At 31.2% G+C, this 18,674-nt stretch overlaps 1 protein-coding gene and 1 non-coding gene across 2 annotated transcripts; one reads left to right on the top strand and one right to left on the bottom strand.

Moving 5' to 3' along the window:
• The first annotated feature begins 6,101 nt into the window (after positions 1-6,101).
• On the top strand, positions 6,102-6,174 carry TRNAR-UCU (transfer RNA arginine (anticodon UCU)). The gene has a single exon. It is a non-coding gene; the product is annotated as a tRNA-Arg (tRNA).
• A 5,607-nt stretch (positions 6,175-11,781) lies between these two features.
• LOC112776857 (probable serine/threonine-protein kinase At1g54610) lies at positions 11,782-15,477 on the bottom strand. The gene is made up of 7 exons (XM_025821125.3): positions 14,708-15,477; positions 13,969-14,253; positions 13,556-13,873; positions 13,249-13,470; positions 12,853-12,947; positions 12,592-12,691; positions 11,782-12,291 (listed from the first exon to the last, which is right to left on the bottom strand). The coding sequence occupies exons 1-7, from the start codon at positions 15,146-15,148 to the stop codon at positions 11,968-11,970; spliced, it is 1,785 nt and encodes a 594-aa protein (XP_025676910.1). The 5' UTR covers positions 15,149-15,477; the 3' UTR covers positions 11,782-11,967.
• Positions 15,478-18,674: the final 3,197 nt, after the last annotated feature.

Raw genomic sequence — 18,674 nt, 5'->3', positions numbered from 1 at the left:
GATTCAGTTCTTCATTTTTGGCGAAATACTTCTTTGAAAGAAAGCACTGTCCAAGTAGATGAACTTCTTTAGAGAGCTCTTCACAGAACAAAACCTCAATACACTGGTTATCTCTCCTTGACTTCTGAATGGTGAGAAATCTTCTTTTGTATCTCCTTGCATGTTGCTAAGTTGCTCTCTCCAAGGTCAAACCTTGAGCCATGTATTTCACCAACACACCACATCACTTTTTTCCCAGTTAATTCCCAAATTAAAAGTTTGAGTCTGACCTTTTTTCTTGACCGAAAGCCTCATGACATCATAAACAAATGTTTCCAATGGTAAAATCCTATCTCAGCCATTGAAAACCAACTTGGTCCCCAAGATACACTTGTGACTGTGGATGCACAGCAGTGTAGAACAGAGAACACTTTTTTCATTTATCCAAAAATGGTAAAGCAGAAAATTTGAGATGAAGTGAAGAAAGTAAGTTGCATGCAAATGGAAATAAATCACCTTTTAATTTCTGACTCAATTTAATATGAATTGATGTGGGTGATTAGATCTTTGCTTTATGATTAAGCTTTCTCTTTCTTTCTTCTCTGATAAAAGTAGCAGGAGGAACACAGCTCTCTTTCTTTTGTTTTGTTGCTGACCGAAGCAATAAGAGATAGTGTAGACTTCAAACTTGTATGAGAAGCTTGGTGGGATCAACTTGGGTGAGCAACTCGGGCTTGGGTTGGCTTTCTTCTTATTCAGCCCAAGTGATTTCTTTGCTTAACAACTTTGGGCTTTTAGTGTTTTATAGTCCACTTTGTTTCTGGTTTGATTTTCATCATTTTGGGCTGCTTCAACTATATTTCTTTGTTCAAAATTAATTTGGGCTTTATTTGAAAGTGTAGCACACTATAAAAGCTTAAGATTTTTGTTCCATTTATTTGGGCTGTTGCATTATTGAAAATTAGCCTGCATCACTTAAAACAAAATCATCAAAACTAATTGGGTAGTTGGCCCAATAAAAATAATATTTGTCATCATCAATTATGTTGGTTAATTTCTTAACTCAACACTTTGATATCTTCTTAATATACCAACAGCAAAAAAATGTCAGATCTTGTACAGACCTAAGCATACATTAGGCTTCCAATGGCTGAAGCATAAGAAATACTTTGCATCTGTTCCTTTTCAAATTCATTTTTGGGACAACTATCTAAGCAAAACTTGTTACCTTTCACAATAGATGCAATACTTGGTGAACAATTTTGCATTTTAAATCTTTTAAGAACTTTATTAATATAGATTTTCTAAGATAAATCTAAAATTTCTTTATGTTTATCTCTATTAATCTTTATGTCAATGACATAAGATGCGTCATCCATATCTTTCATATCAAAATATCTAGAGAGAAATTGTTTCACCTCATGTAACAACCCTAAATCATTTGTTGCAAGCAAAATGTTATCTACATTATAAGATGAGAAATATGATCTTATTCCCACTAACCTTGTGGTATATACATTGATTAGAAATATTTTTAATGAACTCAAATGAAGAAATCACACTGTGAAACTTCAAATACCACTATTGAAAAGCTTGCTTAAGACCATACATTGCTCTCTTAAACTTGCAAACTAACTTCTTACTAGCACCTGAGATAAACTCTTCAGGTTCTCTCATATAGACTTCTTCTTCTAACTCTCCATTAAGGAAGACCATTTTCACATCCATTTGATGTAATTCCATGTCAAAATGCGCTGTCAATGCCATAATGATGCAGAAAGAGTTTTTCTTTGAAATAGGAAAAAATATTTTTCTGTAATCAACTCATTCCCTTTAAGTAAATCTTTGGTAACAAGTCAAGTCTTGTAGTGCTCAATATTGCCTGATGAATCCTTCTTGGTCTTAAAAACCTATTTACAGCCAATGGCTTTTTTTCCATTAGGCAATTCTATAAGATCCCAAATTTAGTTATCCGTCATAGATTTCATTTCATCCTTCATAGCACCTAGCCATAAATTGAAATTACGAGTTTTCATTGCTTGTGAAAATGTCGTTGCGTCTTTTTCATCACAAATATTGTAGTCAGACTCAATAAGATACACTACATAGTCACTAAAAATTGCAGACTTTCTTATTCTTATTGATCTTCTTAATGTTGCATCATTAACTTCTTGTAAAGGTAGTAGCATAACAGATTCTCCCTCTTCTTGAAGTTGCTCTTGAACAATGTGTTCTTGAACAACATTTTCATTATAAGGAGTTTGATCATCTACCATATGATCTACTAGAATATTATCTTCATGTTGTGGAATATTAGTAATAGCTTGTTCTACATTGACTCTATCTGTATGGAAATTGTATTGAACAATCACTCTTGTACATGGAGAGATTTGACAAATATTTTCATTCTCAACAACTTTAAGAAAACGATTTCTCTCACTTTTCACATCATACTCTAAAAACCTTGCATTTTTAGATTCAACTATTTTACTTGAGTGGGAGGAACAATAAAACCAGAAACTCTTAGACTTTTTTGCATAACCTATAAAATAGGTACTTATCGTCCTTGGGTCTAACTTTCTTTCTTGTGGATTATAAACTCGAACTTCAGCAGGACAACCCCAAATGCGTATATGATTAAAACTAAGTTTCCAACTTTTTGATAGTTCAAATGGCATTTTAACAACTGCTTTAGTTGGAACTCTATTTAATATATACGCGACTGTCTTAAAGGCTTTGCTCCACAAGGATAAAGGAAGATTGGAATTGTTAAGTATATTCCTCACTATATCCAGCAAAGTCCTATTTCTTCTTTCAGCTACACCATTTTGATCTGGTATGTCAGACATAGTGTATTGTGCCACAATACCATGCTCTTGAAGATACTTTGCAAATAGACCAAGTGTTTGTCCACTTCCAATATATATCTCGTAAAATTCTCCACTTCTATCTAATCTCATGCTTTTTGCATTGTTTCTCTACTTCAACTTTATAAACTTTAAAAGCGTCCAATGTCTCATATTTATTATGAAACATATAGAGATACATATATCGTGAATAATCATTAATAAAGATGAAGTATTTCTGACCACTTGGGGACATATCAGGACAACTTATATCAATGTGAATTATTTCTAATATGTCAGAATTTTTTTTAGCACCCTTTTGAGACATTTTTTTTTGTGACTTAAAAGAAAATAAACAAAAACTAAGAAAAAAAGACCTTTTGGTTTGCTTACCCTTAATGCAATCCACACAAGTATCAAAATCAGTAAAGTTTAAAGATTCAAGAACTTCATCATTTACTAATTTTTTCATTCTCCTAATAGAGATGTGTCCTAACCTACGGTGCGACAACATGGAGAATTTTTTATTCAAAAAAATACCATGCATAACCATTAAGCCTGATGGAACATTATTAGCTAAATGAACTTTAAATAAATCACCAATTAAAGTACCACGTCTATAATATTAAAATTTTTAATATAAACAACAGTATCATCATTAAAATTTATATATAATCCTTGTTTTACAAGTTTAGATAAAGAAATAAAAATTTTTAGAAAATTTTGGAATATAAAAAGTTCTTTCTAAATCTAAAATACAACTAATACTTAATATAAATCTAAATGTTCCAACAGCTTCCACACGTAATCGCATCCGATTGTCCATATAGATGCTCAGTTCACTTTCTATCGGTTTCTTTTTCTTATGAAATCCTATATGATATTTGAAATATGAATTTCAGCATCAAAATTAATCCACCAAGTATCATGACATATTTCAATAAAATTAGATTCAAAACACACTGAAGGAGTAAAATCACAAAGGTAGTACCATTCTTCTCAAGCCAAACCTTAAACTTTGGATACTTCTTTTTTATGTGTCCTTTCTTTTTGCAAAAGAAACACCGTGCACCTTTTTTTCATAGGATGGGATGCATTATCCTTTTCTTTCTTCTTATAAGCTTGTTTTTTACCATTCTCGTTTGTCACCAATAATCTATTTTCACCAAGTTTTCGAACTAGCCTTCCTTCCTCTTAAACACACATCACTAGTAATTTATTAATGGACCATTTTTCTTTATGTGTGTTGTAAGAAATCTTAAATGGTTTGTGTTGGATAGAAAGAAAATTCATAATAAGATGCACAAAAAATGATTCAGAGATCTCAACTTCTAAAGCCTTTAGTTGTGCTGCTAATGCTATGTCTCTCAACCTTATGATGTGCTCACGCACACCCCTTATGCCAGTAAGCCTCATAAATGACAATTGTGCCATTAGAGTGCTTGCAAGTGCCTTACTAAAAAACTCAAACTGGTGATTAATAACCTTCATGTAATCCTTGATATTCCCGCAATCAAAAATTGAACCCTAAATACTAGTTGAGATACGAGACATAATGAACATCATATTTATACAGTTAGATTTCTTCCACTATTTTTATAATGCTACCTCGGTCCGAGTACTAGCATCAGTAGATGTCGGAGACTCTTCCCTACAAAGAACATAATCAAGGTCTGCACACCCTAAGTGAAAAAGAACCTTATCTTTCCAATTCTTATAGTTGTCACCACTTAACAAATGAACTTCAGATATAGTTTTAGATATCATTACTATTGCAAATAATAAACTATGCTAATATTATTCAACTTTAAATAGACATATCAAAATTCATAACATATGATAATACATGCCAATGCAAGTCATATCAAATTAAATCTAAATTAACATCCGTGGGCTAATTAAGAAATAAAATATTTTCTATTTCAACCTAATTAAATGTGAATAACATAATAAATTTTTATGAGTAAGGACATCATATTATTCACAACAATTACAAATGTATCATATTAATATTTATGTAATTTTTTTAAATATAATTATTATCAAAAATATTGTGGCTACTCTTTAATAAATCATGTATTAATCACAATATAATATGTAGCAAAAGAATTTATATAACATGCAAATATAATTATCATTAGATAAATAATTTCAATGACATACATAATAACAAAATAAAAAAAATGCTCTAGTGGCTAAACATTTTAATAATACTTGGAGGATCCAAGTTTTTTTGTCAGTGAATTAACAACTTGACCCAACTCCAAACAAAACAAAAATCCTTGCTCAATCCAAAAAAACCCAAAAATTCGATTCGATTGAACCCTCTCTCATAACAAAGTTTACATTTTTATTTTTATAGCAATCCAAATGAAGCCCAGTGGCCCAAGGATCAAACTAAACCATATAATAATTGCAGCATGGGACCAAAGTTGTGTTGGTCTAGTAGTTAGCTTACTAGTCCGCTTAAGTAAGTATCGAGGGTTCGAATCCCGCCTTGTGCATGCAGCAACTTATGGCTAGCGGCAAACTCCGGCAGATTAAGTTTTGGCATGCCGGACTAGAAATACCATGAGAAACAAAAAAATAAAAAAATAATTGCACCGTCTCCCTGTTTTTCCTTTTTTTTTTTTTAATACAAGAATAAAAAAACTTATGAGAATTATGAAAAATCATGCCATTAGGAAAAACAACTATCACATAAATTTGAAAAATTCCTTAAGAAAGTTTAAATGGCAAGACAGAGATAATTTTAGTCTGATACTACATATTAGTAATTTACATATCTTAAGCCATTGCCAATAATCTTAAATTCTTATTAGAAACTTTCAATTCTTGAATCACCAAGATCAGAGTATTTTGTTGTGATGATTAGAATTGGGGACCCAAACTTTATAAATTTGATGAACAATAGTATTTTTTCCATTAAAAAACAAACCAACTGCCAATACAATTAATTAATAAAATTTCTTAATAATTACAATACCATATAAATTAATTTTTATATTAACAAATTATATCACAAATAAAATAAAAATTCTAACATTTTTTCCTCTTAAACATAGGGTCTTGAGTTAGATTCTAGTTGTTGAAAAATTTATTTAAAAACTGTTATCTCCTTAATTTTTTGGTGAACAGACATGAAAGAAAAGGAAAAGAAAGAAAGGTAAATGCAGAATCTCTCTCCTTTTTTCTGTTTCCAAATTATGTGTGATATATTTCAGAATCTTCAAAGTTATTTATTATATAAAATAAATTGCTTAAAAGTAAATAACTGCGCCCATGGCCTAATGGATAAGGCGCCTGACTTCTAATCAGGCGATTGTGGGTTCGAGTCCCACTGGGCGTGATTTCATGTTTTTCATTATTTTGTATATGGCCCCCAAAACAGGTTGGGCTTTTAAGTAGACAACTTTCGATCAAAGAATTAAAAACCAAAAATAGTTATAGAGGTCTTGGGTTTAAGGCTCTCTTGATATAATTTTACCAAAAACGGATATGACCAAAAGAAACAATAAAAATGGAAGGTTGGGCCAAACTAAAACAGTTATTTGAAATACAAAATTCCAGAGGCATGCCGTTTGAAATCTATGCTAGAAGTCTAGAACTTAACTAGCTAGCTAAGAGAGCGTCACAATTAAAACTATTAGTTTATTTTAATAACAGGTACATTGTTGCTTTTAGTTCTAGTGTAATATTATTAGTCTTATTATGGTATCATGCTTGCTATAATAATGGACTATGTTTTTCATTATTCGCTTTTAAGTAGACAACTTTCGATCAAAGAATTAAAAACCAAAAATAGTTATAGAGGTCTTGGGTTTAAGGCTCTCTTGATATAATTTTACCAAAAACGGATATGACCAAAAGAAACAATAAAAATGGAAGGTTGGGCCAAACTAAAACAGTTATTTGAAATACAAAATTCCAGAGGCATGCCGTTTGAAATCTATGCTAGAAGTCTAGAACTTAACTAGCTAGCTAAGAGAGCGTCACAATTAAAACTATTAGTTTATTTTAATAACAGGTACATTGTTGCTTTTAGTTCTAGTGTAATATTATTAGTCTTATTATGGTATCATGCTTGCTATAATAATGGACTATGTGGATGAGGTCCAAATGCACCGTTGCTTTCATAATTAAAAAAATTAACTAGAATGTGTTCTTAGAACAAATATAATATATTAGTTATCAGTAAAAAAAATTATAAAAAATAAAAATTATATTTTTAATATGTTTATTATGCATTTATTAAAAAAATTACTAAGAATATTATTATAGCCTGAATATCTATTCTATAAATATATTTTAGCTAAACATTAAAAAAAATAAAAGAACTTGGTGGTGCGTTTTTATTGTCTTGAATTCAGTTGTGCTCCTCAATAATAATTATTGCAGATTTGTAGCGCAATTAATGAGCTTGAGCATTACCTTTACTTTTTTCTCTTATTGTTTGTTTTGAACTTTTGATAACAAATCGTAAAGAACACACACATGCTATACTATATGTATATATCAAGGTTTTAAAAACTATACTAATCGTTCGATAGAATTAGAAATTCAATTATTTAAAATTTAATGGAGATTTAACAAAAATTAAATTAGATATAATAAAATATATATCTCTTTAGGAAAATTTTTTTTTTATTTTATTATTTTAAAAAATTATATCGATTTGACTAATTCACCAAATTTTATTTTATTTTTATTAATTTATTCTCAATGAATTTTCTACTTAGACTGAATTAGTCTAGTAACCAATTTTCAATTAACTTGACTGAACCGTCTAATTCGATTTAATTTTTAGAACCATGATATATAATGTATTTGTGTGTGTTACGATTAGCAGTGAAAAAGTCCTACTATGAAAAAGAAAATTAAAATTTGAAATCTAGAGAAGATAGATTTTAGGACTTCATCCCCACTATGTAAAATGCTAAAGAGCATTTGGAATATTCATTAGAATTGCTTGGAATGTGATTTCGAGAACCGCATAAAGAAAAGGCCAAAAATTAAATAAAAAATCATGAAGCTTCATTGATATTTATAGTGGTGGGTTGCCCAATTAATCCATGATGGTAACCTGGAATATTATTAATCAGCATGGCCCCTTTATTTCGTTTATCTTTTTGGTATAGAGGCTCCTATTTTTGGAGTCTATACATACATACATCAAATTGATAAAGAATAAGAATATAATAAATAAATAAGATGCTGACCCTCAAAGAATTCTCTGAACATGTTGAAAATGGAGTATATATCTTCCAATCAAACTCAAATAGCTTCAATTTTCTTTTACCATCTATGTATCCTCAACCTCATTTTGATTGTTGAATGGACCAAATCTTATTAGCCATTTAGAAGCTACAAATATATTTGTGTGTATACATATGAATGGAAAGCCAAAGTTTTTATTTGTGTGTATAAATAATTTTCTAGTAATAACAAATAATTTATCAGAAAATATTGGTGTCACCCACTTTTAACAACTAATAACCATAATGATAATGGTGATGATAATGATAATGATATGAGTTTGATCAATTATATATAATTGCATTAGGTAACTAATTTCTAAAGTTTTTGTTTTATTTTTTTTGGTTGCTCACAATATTTTTTAGCTCGACAAGTTAATGATTAATCCGTCGCGAATCTGAACTCTATTTAAAGACTTACCTCTGACCAATAAGTACTTGTTTAAGCAGACCAATGAGTTAACTACTCGATCCACCCAAGTTGATTCATTTTATTTTATTTTTTTGTAATGTTTGATATCTGCATGAAAATTAAAACCCAAGGCCCACAAAAGCTATAAGAAGCTGATATTGACATAAAGTGATTAGAGATAACTCCATTTAATTTACCTCTTTTTAACAAGAGAAATGGTTGGGGGATTGCACTAGCTAGAAGCTCCCCCAATACTAAACAACATAAATGAGAATGCATCATAGCTTGCAAATGGAAAATTGGCATCTGTTCAAAGCAAAAGCTAGTGCCTTATCTTGGTATCATATTTCATAAACAAAGCAACCACCTTGGTCCCCCCACTAAATATGGTGGGTCCATACCCTTACCATGCGAATTCATCACTAGGAAATATTGGTCCCAACTAGGGTTGGCTCCTCTGTTGACTTTTCACTCATGCATACTGTAATTTGATTAGTTTGATTCTTAATGTGCCTATTGATTAACTATTCTAATCAAATACAAAGTACTAAGTACTAAGTATAGTATTACATTATTGTTTAAATTTAAAATGAATTACTGTAATGTATATCTAATTTAATGTTTCAAATAGACACTAAAATATACAAATAACATTATTTGAATAAATTAAAATATAATTTATTCTGAATTTAGTAGTTCAAACAAGTATGCTCCACCTCTAAAATTTTCAATGACCCTTATGATTTCCCAAAATAAAAAAGGTAGCTATCCAACATCACACATGGGGTGCCACCACTATAGATCATGGATCATGATGTAGTAGTAGTAGTACTACTAATCCTCTCCCTCTAAAACTCCATGATCACTTTTTGTCCTATTATTTTTTCCTTCTCAGTTGTATTATATATATTCCTGTTCCATGCAATAATAAGAGGTTTCATTCTAAAGCATTTGGTGATGGAGAAAAGCAAGTCATTCCCTGAATACTCATGCTCTTACTCTGAGTTTGGATTCAGAGAAAGATCCAACTCATATAGTTTCAATGGTCCAACTGAGAAAGGAGGTGGATTTTCTGCAGCAAGTGATCCTGAGCTTAAGAGGAAGAAGAGGATCAAGGCCTATAATGTGTTGACATCAGAGGGGAAGCTCAAAACCAGTTTCAGAAACAGCTTCAAGTGGATCAAGAACAAGTTCAGTGATATCCGCTATGGTGTGTGATTGTGTGAACCATTAGAATTGCCTACAAGCAAAGGTAAGAATATTTAAGGAAAACAAAAAGTGTTTTCAGATCATCATCAAAAGTGTTTTCTTGGTTTGTAAGAGTAAGAGAAAACAAGCAATCTAGCATGCTTTGTATGAAACAATCAAGAGTTCAAAATGTATGTATGTTCATAGGAACTATGATTAGTAATAGTAATATAGACTTCTATTGTTGTCCTTATCTTTAGTTATTCTCTTTTGGTACTCTAATTCTTTTGCCAAAAAGACATGAGAGTTAAGACATTCATATAAAGTAACTAAAAAACATTCATATAAAGCCTCCTTGCACTTGTAATTCACTTTTACTTGAGAGTTAAGACAACCATTTTTCATTCCTTCTCTTTATTTATCATTTCCCTTTTATTTACTTTCTTGGTGATGGTATTTGTTGTCAAGCTCCAATATTCTTTCTGCTCAATATCAATATGCAATAATATCTTCAATCTAAATAAAATAAATGAGCAAAGATAATTGGAAAAGTCATTTATAGGATACAAATTTTCCTTTAAGAACACCAGTGACTGATTCTAAAACTAGTAGCGTTGATCTTGAGATCACACAGAGACAACTCATCCGTTGCTCTAAGGTTCATTCAATTTTTGTTGTTGAATATATCACTGAAATACTCTCAAGAATCTACAAGTTTTCTTTTATCCTATGCAAAAGAAAACGAATTACTGTTACAATTTGGAAACTTGTACTTGGATTTGGCCCTTGGAGTTTATTGCTCAACACATGGTGCCAAGGGAAGGGATCTCAAAACTTACAATAGTTCCATTTTCATCATTGGTTCTTTGTTCTGCATATTATTGAACTCTAGAATCCAAATTCAATGGATGTACTTCATCAACAGCATATGAAGAAGAAAATAAAACGACAAAGGAGTAAAACAAACAACTAAGAAGAGTTAGGGAGATTTTGAGTAGCTATTGGAAAGGAGGAGTGTTCAAATTCAAATCGACCCAAATTAAACCGTCCATTCAATCTGATTCAAACTAAAATTCGATTAAAACCATACTAATTTAAATTTGATAGGATTTTATTTTTGACAAATCATATGGATTGGATCGAATTTTGGATCTACTCTTCGAAACCAATCCACTCCAAACCATACAATGTAATATAATATTATTATTTTATTATCATATTTAAAATTTTATTTATAATATATTCAATTCAATTTATTATACATTTTTATCATAGTCATGTATTATTATTATATAGTGAGTATTTTATGAATTCAAAATAAAATTTATTTATTTATTTATTTATTTTAATGAATTTATAATTTTATTTTTATTATTATGTTATTGTTGATTTTTTAAGATACTATTGAGACTTGTTATGTCATTGTTAGTTATTTAGAATTTGGTGATAAGACTTGTTATGTATATTTACTTTTTTTAAATTTACAAAGTCACAAATCTAATGCAATCCAAAACGCTTGAAATTTGATTGAATTGTTAAAAAAAAATTATCCAATCCAAATCGCATCTTAAATAAAATTAGTGTCTGGATCAGATAAATATTTGACACAAAACTAATCCAAACCGTACCGTGATCACCTCTATTAGAAAGTGACATTCCAACTTACTGCACTTCTTCATTATGTAAACAACTTGAATTATCTTAACCATGATTATGGGAAGCCGATACAGGAACGAAAACGTGGTTCATTTTGACATGCAATTTACTAGTTTTTGTAATTATATTACAAGTAATCTTTCAACAATAATTTGGTATGTAGAACAAAGAATTCAGTACATAATATCCAGGAGAGAAATGCTAGATGATCATTAAAAGTTATTGTTTTTGACTATCAGCTAGCCATCAATATTTAAAAATATAGCATAAAATATGTTGTTAGATTATTAGACTAAACGAATTAGCCTTAAAAAATTGAGTTAATGATTAAATGATGACTAAAATCAATAAATTTTGATGGCTCCTAGCATTTCTCTACACGGGAAATAAGATAACCCAGATAAGTATGATCCAAATTTGATAATGATATGAAAACCAATAAGTATTTACTTTAACCATTGATGATTAATGATTCAGTGGAAAACAATCAATCAATTACAGGTTCTAATTGAATTGAACCAATTGTATGTTTCTAATTCTATAGGTACAATTTTTAAGGGTCAATATTTGAGATATAGTAACTAATTGCAAGGTGGTTTTACAATATCCATAAAAAATTGTACAAAATTTTCTAATCAATTTCGAAGAGTAAATAGTCCTCCTTCTTAAAGTTTCTAAATTCTCTGGTAGAAGCACTCCTGAAACTGAATCTGTTGTAGTCATCATTCTGGGTTGCTTTTGGTTTTGACTTGGGTAATGGAGGAAGGTACCTTGTAATTTCAGCAACATTGCCATGGTGATGGTATTTTGGAGCCACCTTTTTATCTGAAGCCAAAAGTGGAAACTGCTCCTTAGCCACACCAGGGTTTACACTAGATGAGGTACTGCTTATGGTTGCGCTACCCGGTTCTTCGCTTGGAATGTAAGTTTCAGGTTCCACATTCCTTCTTGAATCCTAGATATTATGTGAATTCAATACCTCAGTACTTAAGCGATGAATCAACTATCAAAGTAGTTGTGCTAGAAACATATGCATAACCAGAAAAAAAGAAAAGAAAAAAGAAAAAAATCAAATGGATCAATGAACATCAGAGATGTATCAGTCACACATCATAAAAGGTGATCAAAATATTAATAGGAACCGAAAGCATCATGTAAGAGTTGTTAGTTTATCATTAGCATCATCTAATGACCATTTTGCCTTGGTTTATGCATGAAAATCAAAGATTTCTAAAGCACATGGTTTGAAACTTACCTCCTTGTTAGACACAGTATGTTCTATCTGCCTCTTGGGAGCTAGACTCTTGCGACGCTCCAGGTATGTACGAGAACGCCTGATTTTAGAGTTCATGTACCTAGAAATATTAGCAAAGCAATGAGATTCTTCTACCTTTTCACCATTACATAACTAAGAATTCAGATTATTTATTTAGTCAAGATTTATATGTTCATCAAACTAGGAAAATAAAAATTGGATTGATTGATCAATGTCATATTTTGAGCCAAAGTGACTTACTTGATCTGTTCTTTGGCTTGATCATGTTCATCATCTTCTCTGTGGATTACAGGCAAACCAGAGAGATCACAGGCCAACGGGCTTGTAAAGAAAAACTGCAGGCCAAAGATAATTGTATGTGAGAAGTTTGGCATAGCTTACTCATGCAATGATTTTACTTCCTAGTTATTCATTAGCAATTGCAATCTGAACTTAATATTATATTGGACACACATGAGCTTGCTTGCTAAGTCTACAATTGCTTCATGATCAACAAAGCCAATGCAAAACCATCATGAATGTTCCTATTGCAAAATTGCAGATTCATAGACAAAGATAGCATTTGGATACAAAATGAACGTTATGGATGTGTTGTGCACATTTTAATGGGAATTGTCAATAGATACTTGCACACACCGGATTATTAAGAGCTTTAGATGCAGTTCCACGGAATGCCGGTTCCAAAGCAAGGAGGGTACATAAAAGCCCCAAAGAAGATGGAGGGAGATCCCTGAAAGTTTCTAGAAAGCTAGGTCGATACGACCTTGGAGGTCTAAATGATGCAGATATTTTAAATTTTTTCCAGTACTCCTCTGATGGTGTGCCACATAATCTGAAAATTCTATGAAGTTGCTCAACCTGGAAGCAGATATATTTCATGAGTAGTGGTAACATATAGATACCGGAAAGTTGAAAAAAAATGGCATAATATCAGTAGTATCACCTCTGTTCGGCCAGGCATGAGTGGAATTCCGGTGAACATTTCTGCAAGGAGGCATCCAGCACTCCATAGATCAATACCAACTCCATAATCCGTGGCACCTAACAGCAACTCAGGGGCTCTATACCACAGTGTCACGACCCGGCTTGTGAGAGGATGCTCATGGTTTGGACTATAATAGTTGGCTAGCCCAAAATCTGCAATCTTAAGCATTCCATTTCTATCAATCAAAAGGTTTGATCCCTTTATATCTCGATGTAAAATTCCCCTCTCATGGCAATGCTGCAGACCAGAAAGCAATTGCTGCATATAGCACTTGACCTACAATATACAATTTTACCTTTTAAGATTATAAAGGAGAATTATGGGATCCAAATACTAAAATGGCAGTGAAGGGAAAGTGGGAAACTCCCAACCTGCGGCTCGGTTAGCCTCTCTCCAGAATGAGAGATAATTCTTGTCAAATCCGTTTGCATGAAGTCAAAAACTAGATATATACTGTATTGCATTCTTGAAGTGGCTAATCCTTTAAGTTTTAGCACATTGGGATGATCCAATCTTTGTATTATCAAGATTTCTCTTGCCATAAATTTAATGCTTTCGGGCTCTGATGTATTGAAGCGGACCTTTTTTAGAGCAACAATTTCTCCGGTGTCCCGATCTAGAGCTTTATACACATTGCTGTATGTTCCTTGTCCTACCTGCATAAATGTGTAAAACAGGCCAAGTCAACTGGCTAGCTCACATCAGCCATTAACTTCTCTAAAGTTTACCTATCAAATTTCGATGTTTGAAAAGAAGAACAGATAGATTGAAGCTGAAGACCACAGAAGATTATTGCTTTTCTATACTAGACATAAATCAATAACATGGTTCCATGATTGCTTACAGTTTTCATAAAGTAACTGATCAGATCATTGATTAAACTTAAGTCAACAGTTATAACTAGTAAGGCTTTCGACATGTGCACTAAACCAAATGTAAGAAGATAAAACTCTGGATTTCATTATTCAAACAAGGAAAATATATAAATAGCTCAGCACTATGAATTGAATGCCCAAATCATTTTGCATAACCCTTGAATCTTCATCCTAATGGCCAGAAGCCTTGCATAATCAAGATCAAAAGAGGGAACTGAGAAAGAGAAATAGGGACCTTATCAATCATTTTGTAGGATTCAGCACTCCTTGGGACCAATCCACCAAAGACTTGAGGAGGAACATTATCAACTAGCCATTTGGGCCATCCATCAACCATCTCATAGTCATCCTCAAAAGTCTTCTTCTTTGCCAATTCTCTCTTCTTCCTCTCTCTAGTAACACCCCCTTTCCCCTTGCCACTTTCACCATTGTTGCCGCCAGGAACAGAAGCAAGCTCATTAACTCTTGCAAGGTTTCTGGGTTGAGGTTGTTCTCTCTTCTGATGATGATGATGCCTACCATTAGCATCCTGCATAGGTTCATACTTTTGACCAGTGGATCTTCTGTGAGCAACAAAATCAGAATTTGACACATACCCATTTTCCAATTTGAGCCTGTCTAGTCCCTTGGGTTCATGAGCAGCACCTTCAAGTGTCTTGCCCTGAACACACCCCATAAAAGCACCCCTTCTTCTTCTTCTTCTTTGATACTTTTTATTGGAGGGACAGAGGAGAGAGAAGAAGTAGAATTAGAAAAAAGAAAAGGAGGAAATTGGGGTGGGATGAAATGATGAATGTGAAGTTGATAGTGACAGAAATGGGAAGAAGGAGAAGGCGGCCATGGGCGGCACATTTGGAATGTTGCTGTGTGTAGTTTGTAAATAAGCAAAATGGGTGCTTTTTCTTTTCTTGGGATTCACTGATGAGTTGAGTTGAGACACACTGAACATGTTTTCTTTCTTTGCTTTCTCCGCAGAGAGAGAAGAGAGAGAATGCACACGTGTCTGTCATTGGGCAGACAGGAAATCCAGATATTCTTCTTGTGTGTGGGTCCCAACTGCCGGCAACCTCGTCAGAATTTTGCACACCAGATTCCCTCATTATTTCTGTCCTTTACTTTTTTATATATATTTTATTTAAAACCTTGAGTAAAATTTCAACTGTAAAAATACTGCAATTGTTTATTAAGATAAGAAGATGATACATGGGGCTAAAAAATTTAGATATGTCATGCCTCTGTGTGTTATGCATTGCTATGGAGGATGGGGGTGCTATACATGGATGTGGGATAGAAGAAATCGGACCATTCGAATTCTGTTTAAAAAAATTGAATTACCAAATCGGATGATCCGAGTTGTGAGAGAGAAAAAATTTAAAATTTATCATTAACAAATCGGACTGTCCGATTAGTGTTTTTTGTTTTTCAATACAAAAAAAACGGACCCGGTATACAAAATATTTTTTCGAACACATGAGTTGGTATAAAAAAAAACGGACCCTTCGTGTTCCTGTACTCAACTCCCTCGGTCCAAATTATACTCCCCTAACACCACATGCAGGTAAAGCTCCTGTACTCTCCACAAAGCTACAACACACCAACCTCTCCTCCATATTAAAAATAAAAAACCGATACATGGCGTGTGAAAAAACTACAAGACTTATAGCCCGCATTAATTTATGTATCTTAGCTTTAATCTTTGATTACCTACAAATTTTGAAATTTAAATCTGTATATATAATAATTTATTTTTTAAATTTATTAAATTAAAAAATATTATAAAAATATCTGTTTCCATCTCTATGATTGGATTAAGTTATAAAATCATTTTTGTATTACTTTATATTAATTACAAGATTATTATTAATGTTTTTTTATAAAAAATAACTTAAATATTAATATATTATATTAAACAATTTAATTAAATATTTTAAATTATTTAATAGTTCTTAAAAGTTAAATCACATCACTGTTGCTTATTAATGATCTAATCAAATTTACGTACTCCTATCTTATTATTAAAGCAAGAATTTCAGCCAAAAAGAATTCAATTAATTGAATTAAATTATGAAAAATATTAAAGAGACTAATATTTTTAATATGGAAATAGAAAATTAATTAATATTGACTTAAATGTAAAATAAAATTAAAAAAAATTCACCTCCATCAAATATAGTCAATTATAGATTTAGTTAAGCTTCTAACTCCTATAGAGAATGGAAAAAGGACAACTATACGAGAATGACGACGCCAAATTAACAAGATGACTCTCAATCTGGGTGATGTGAGATATTTTTACTTCATGAAATGATCTTATCAATTAAATTTAACAAATAAAATGAGGGGAAACATAAAAGGCGTCAATTAAAGATAGATACTGATGATAACCAAGCGTTGCTTTTTGTAGCTATGATGTTCGGATAGAATGATATTATATTATGGAGTAAATAGTAATAGAAAGTTTGCATTATTGGAAAATTAAAAAATACAATAAAAAATTGAATACTAAATATATATTCTAAAAATAAATTTTTATAATTATTATTAAAAATTGAGATATTTTTATTTTTAAACTTTAATAATTTGATGTCAAGTGAATTTTTTAATTATTTTTAGTGTGAATGATCATTTTTAAATAATTATTCAAATATTGTCAAAAAATCGGATCAAATGAATAAATCATTTATTAAATATAAATTTTTTTTGTCATTTACAAAAAATATAATACTTATTAGTTACTTTTATCGTATTTTCAAATTATTTAAGAGTTATTTTCAATTTTTTATCGATAACATCTTTGAGAAATTTTTTTGTCAGCCACTAAATCTCTTTTAGATACCGAATTGGTAGTTATATTATATGGGTTATGCTACGTGTACACCAAGATCAGTCACCAAAGTCAGCCACAGTATAAAATACATATTGAAATACAAATACACATTAAAAATGAATTAAACTATACATGTATTTATATACAATAGAGTAAAGTATCGTTTTTGTCCCTAATGTTTGGGGTAAGTCTTATTTGTGTCCCTAACGTTTATAAAAGTGATTCAATGTTATCCTACTATCAATTATACTAATAAATCAGATTATATTTTTCAATTATTCTCACTTGGATATATTCATTCTCAATTAGGTCTCACTTGGATGTGTTTGATTTTAATATTATACCCACTATTTGTGTTTAGATTCAATTATGTTCCCATAAAAGTGAATTACATAAATGTTGTAGGAATTAGTTTCAACTTTTGATGAGTTATTTTTCGGAGTGGAACATCGATTCTATTTGTATTCTAACTTCAAGAAGGGATTTTTAAAATTCAAACTAAAGCGCTCATGATGTGTAATTGACGGCAGGATAACATTGAATCACTTTTACAAACGTTAGAGATACAAATAGGACGATTTAAACGTTAGGGACACAAATAGGATTTACCCTAAACGTTGGGGACAAAAACGATACTTTACTCTGTATAAATACATTAATGGCTGATTTTAATAGCTGATTTTGGTGTACAAATAGCATTTCTCATATTATATATTGCGCATCTACCACTCTAAAACAATAGGAGACTTTTCAGTGGAACCATAAGATTGGCGAGGAGGGTTAGAATCTAATCATAATTCTAGTCACTACTAAACAGATCGAATTTCATTTTTTAACTCATTCTTTCACTTATATATACATCTCCAATTGTTTTAACTTTTAAGTTCTAAAAATACATGACAAAAGTGGTGCTTACTTTCTTGCGTTACAAAGCAATTTGCCGTTCTGAATAATATTTTTGACACCATTGCCCATAGTGCCAATTGGTACCTAGAGCTTTAATGAGGTGTCATTTTTCCCTTTTCAGTTTTATTTATTTATGTTTGTTTATTTTCAATGTCAATAAAGTTCTCAATAAATAAATAATACTCCCTCCCTTTCCTTTCACCTCCTAACAAGGGCGACATCCCTGGATCAATCCAACATTGTAAATAATTAAATGAAAAAAACTAAAAAAGACAGTGAGATGGTAAGAAATGCTAATTTAACAGCTAAAAGTCTCCCAAAATCTACAATGATCTATGAAAATTTGTTGGTTGAATTCCTGTTTGTCAAATTAGCATTTTCAAACATTGTTGCCATTGCAATTTGCAAGGTGTGTTGCAAGTTTAATGCATCAAATGTGAAGCATTTGTTATATATACACACACAAGAG

The sequence above is a fragment of the Arachis hypogaea genome, chromosome 19 (assembly GCF_003086295.3).
Source record: "Arachis hypogaea cultivar Tifrunner chromosome 19, arahy.Tifrunner.gnm2.J5K5, whole genome shotgun sequence".
Taxonomy (NCBI): Eukaryota; Viridiplantae; Streptophyta; class Magnoliopsida; order Fabales; family Fabaceae; genus Arachis; species Arachis hypogaea.
Note: the sequence above shows the minus strand (reverse complement) of the source record. Positions and strands in the feature narration are given on the sequence as shown.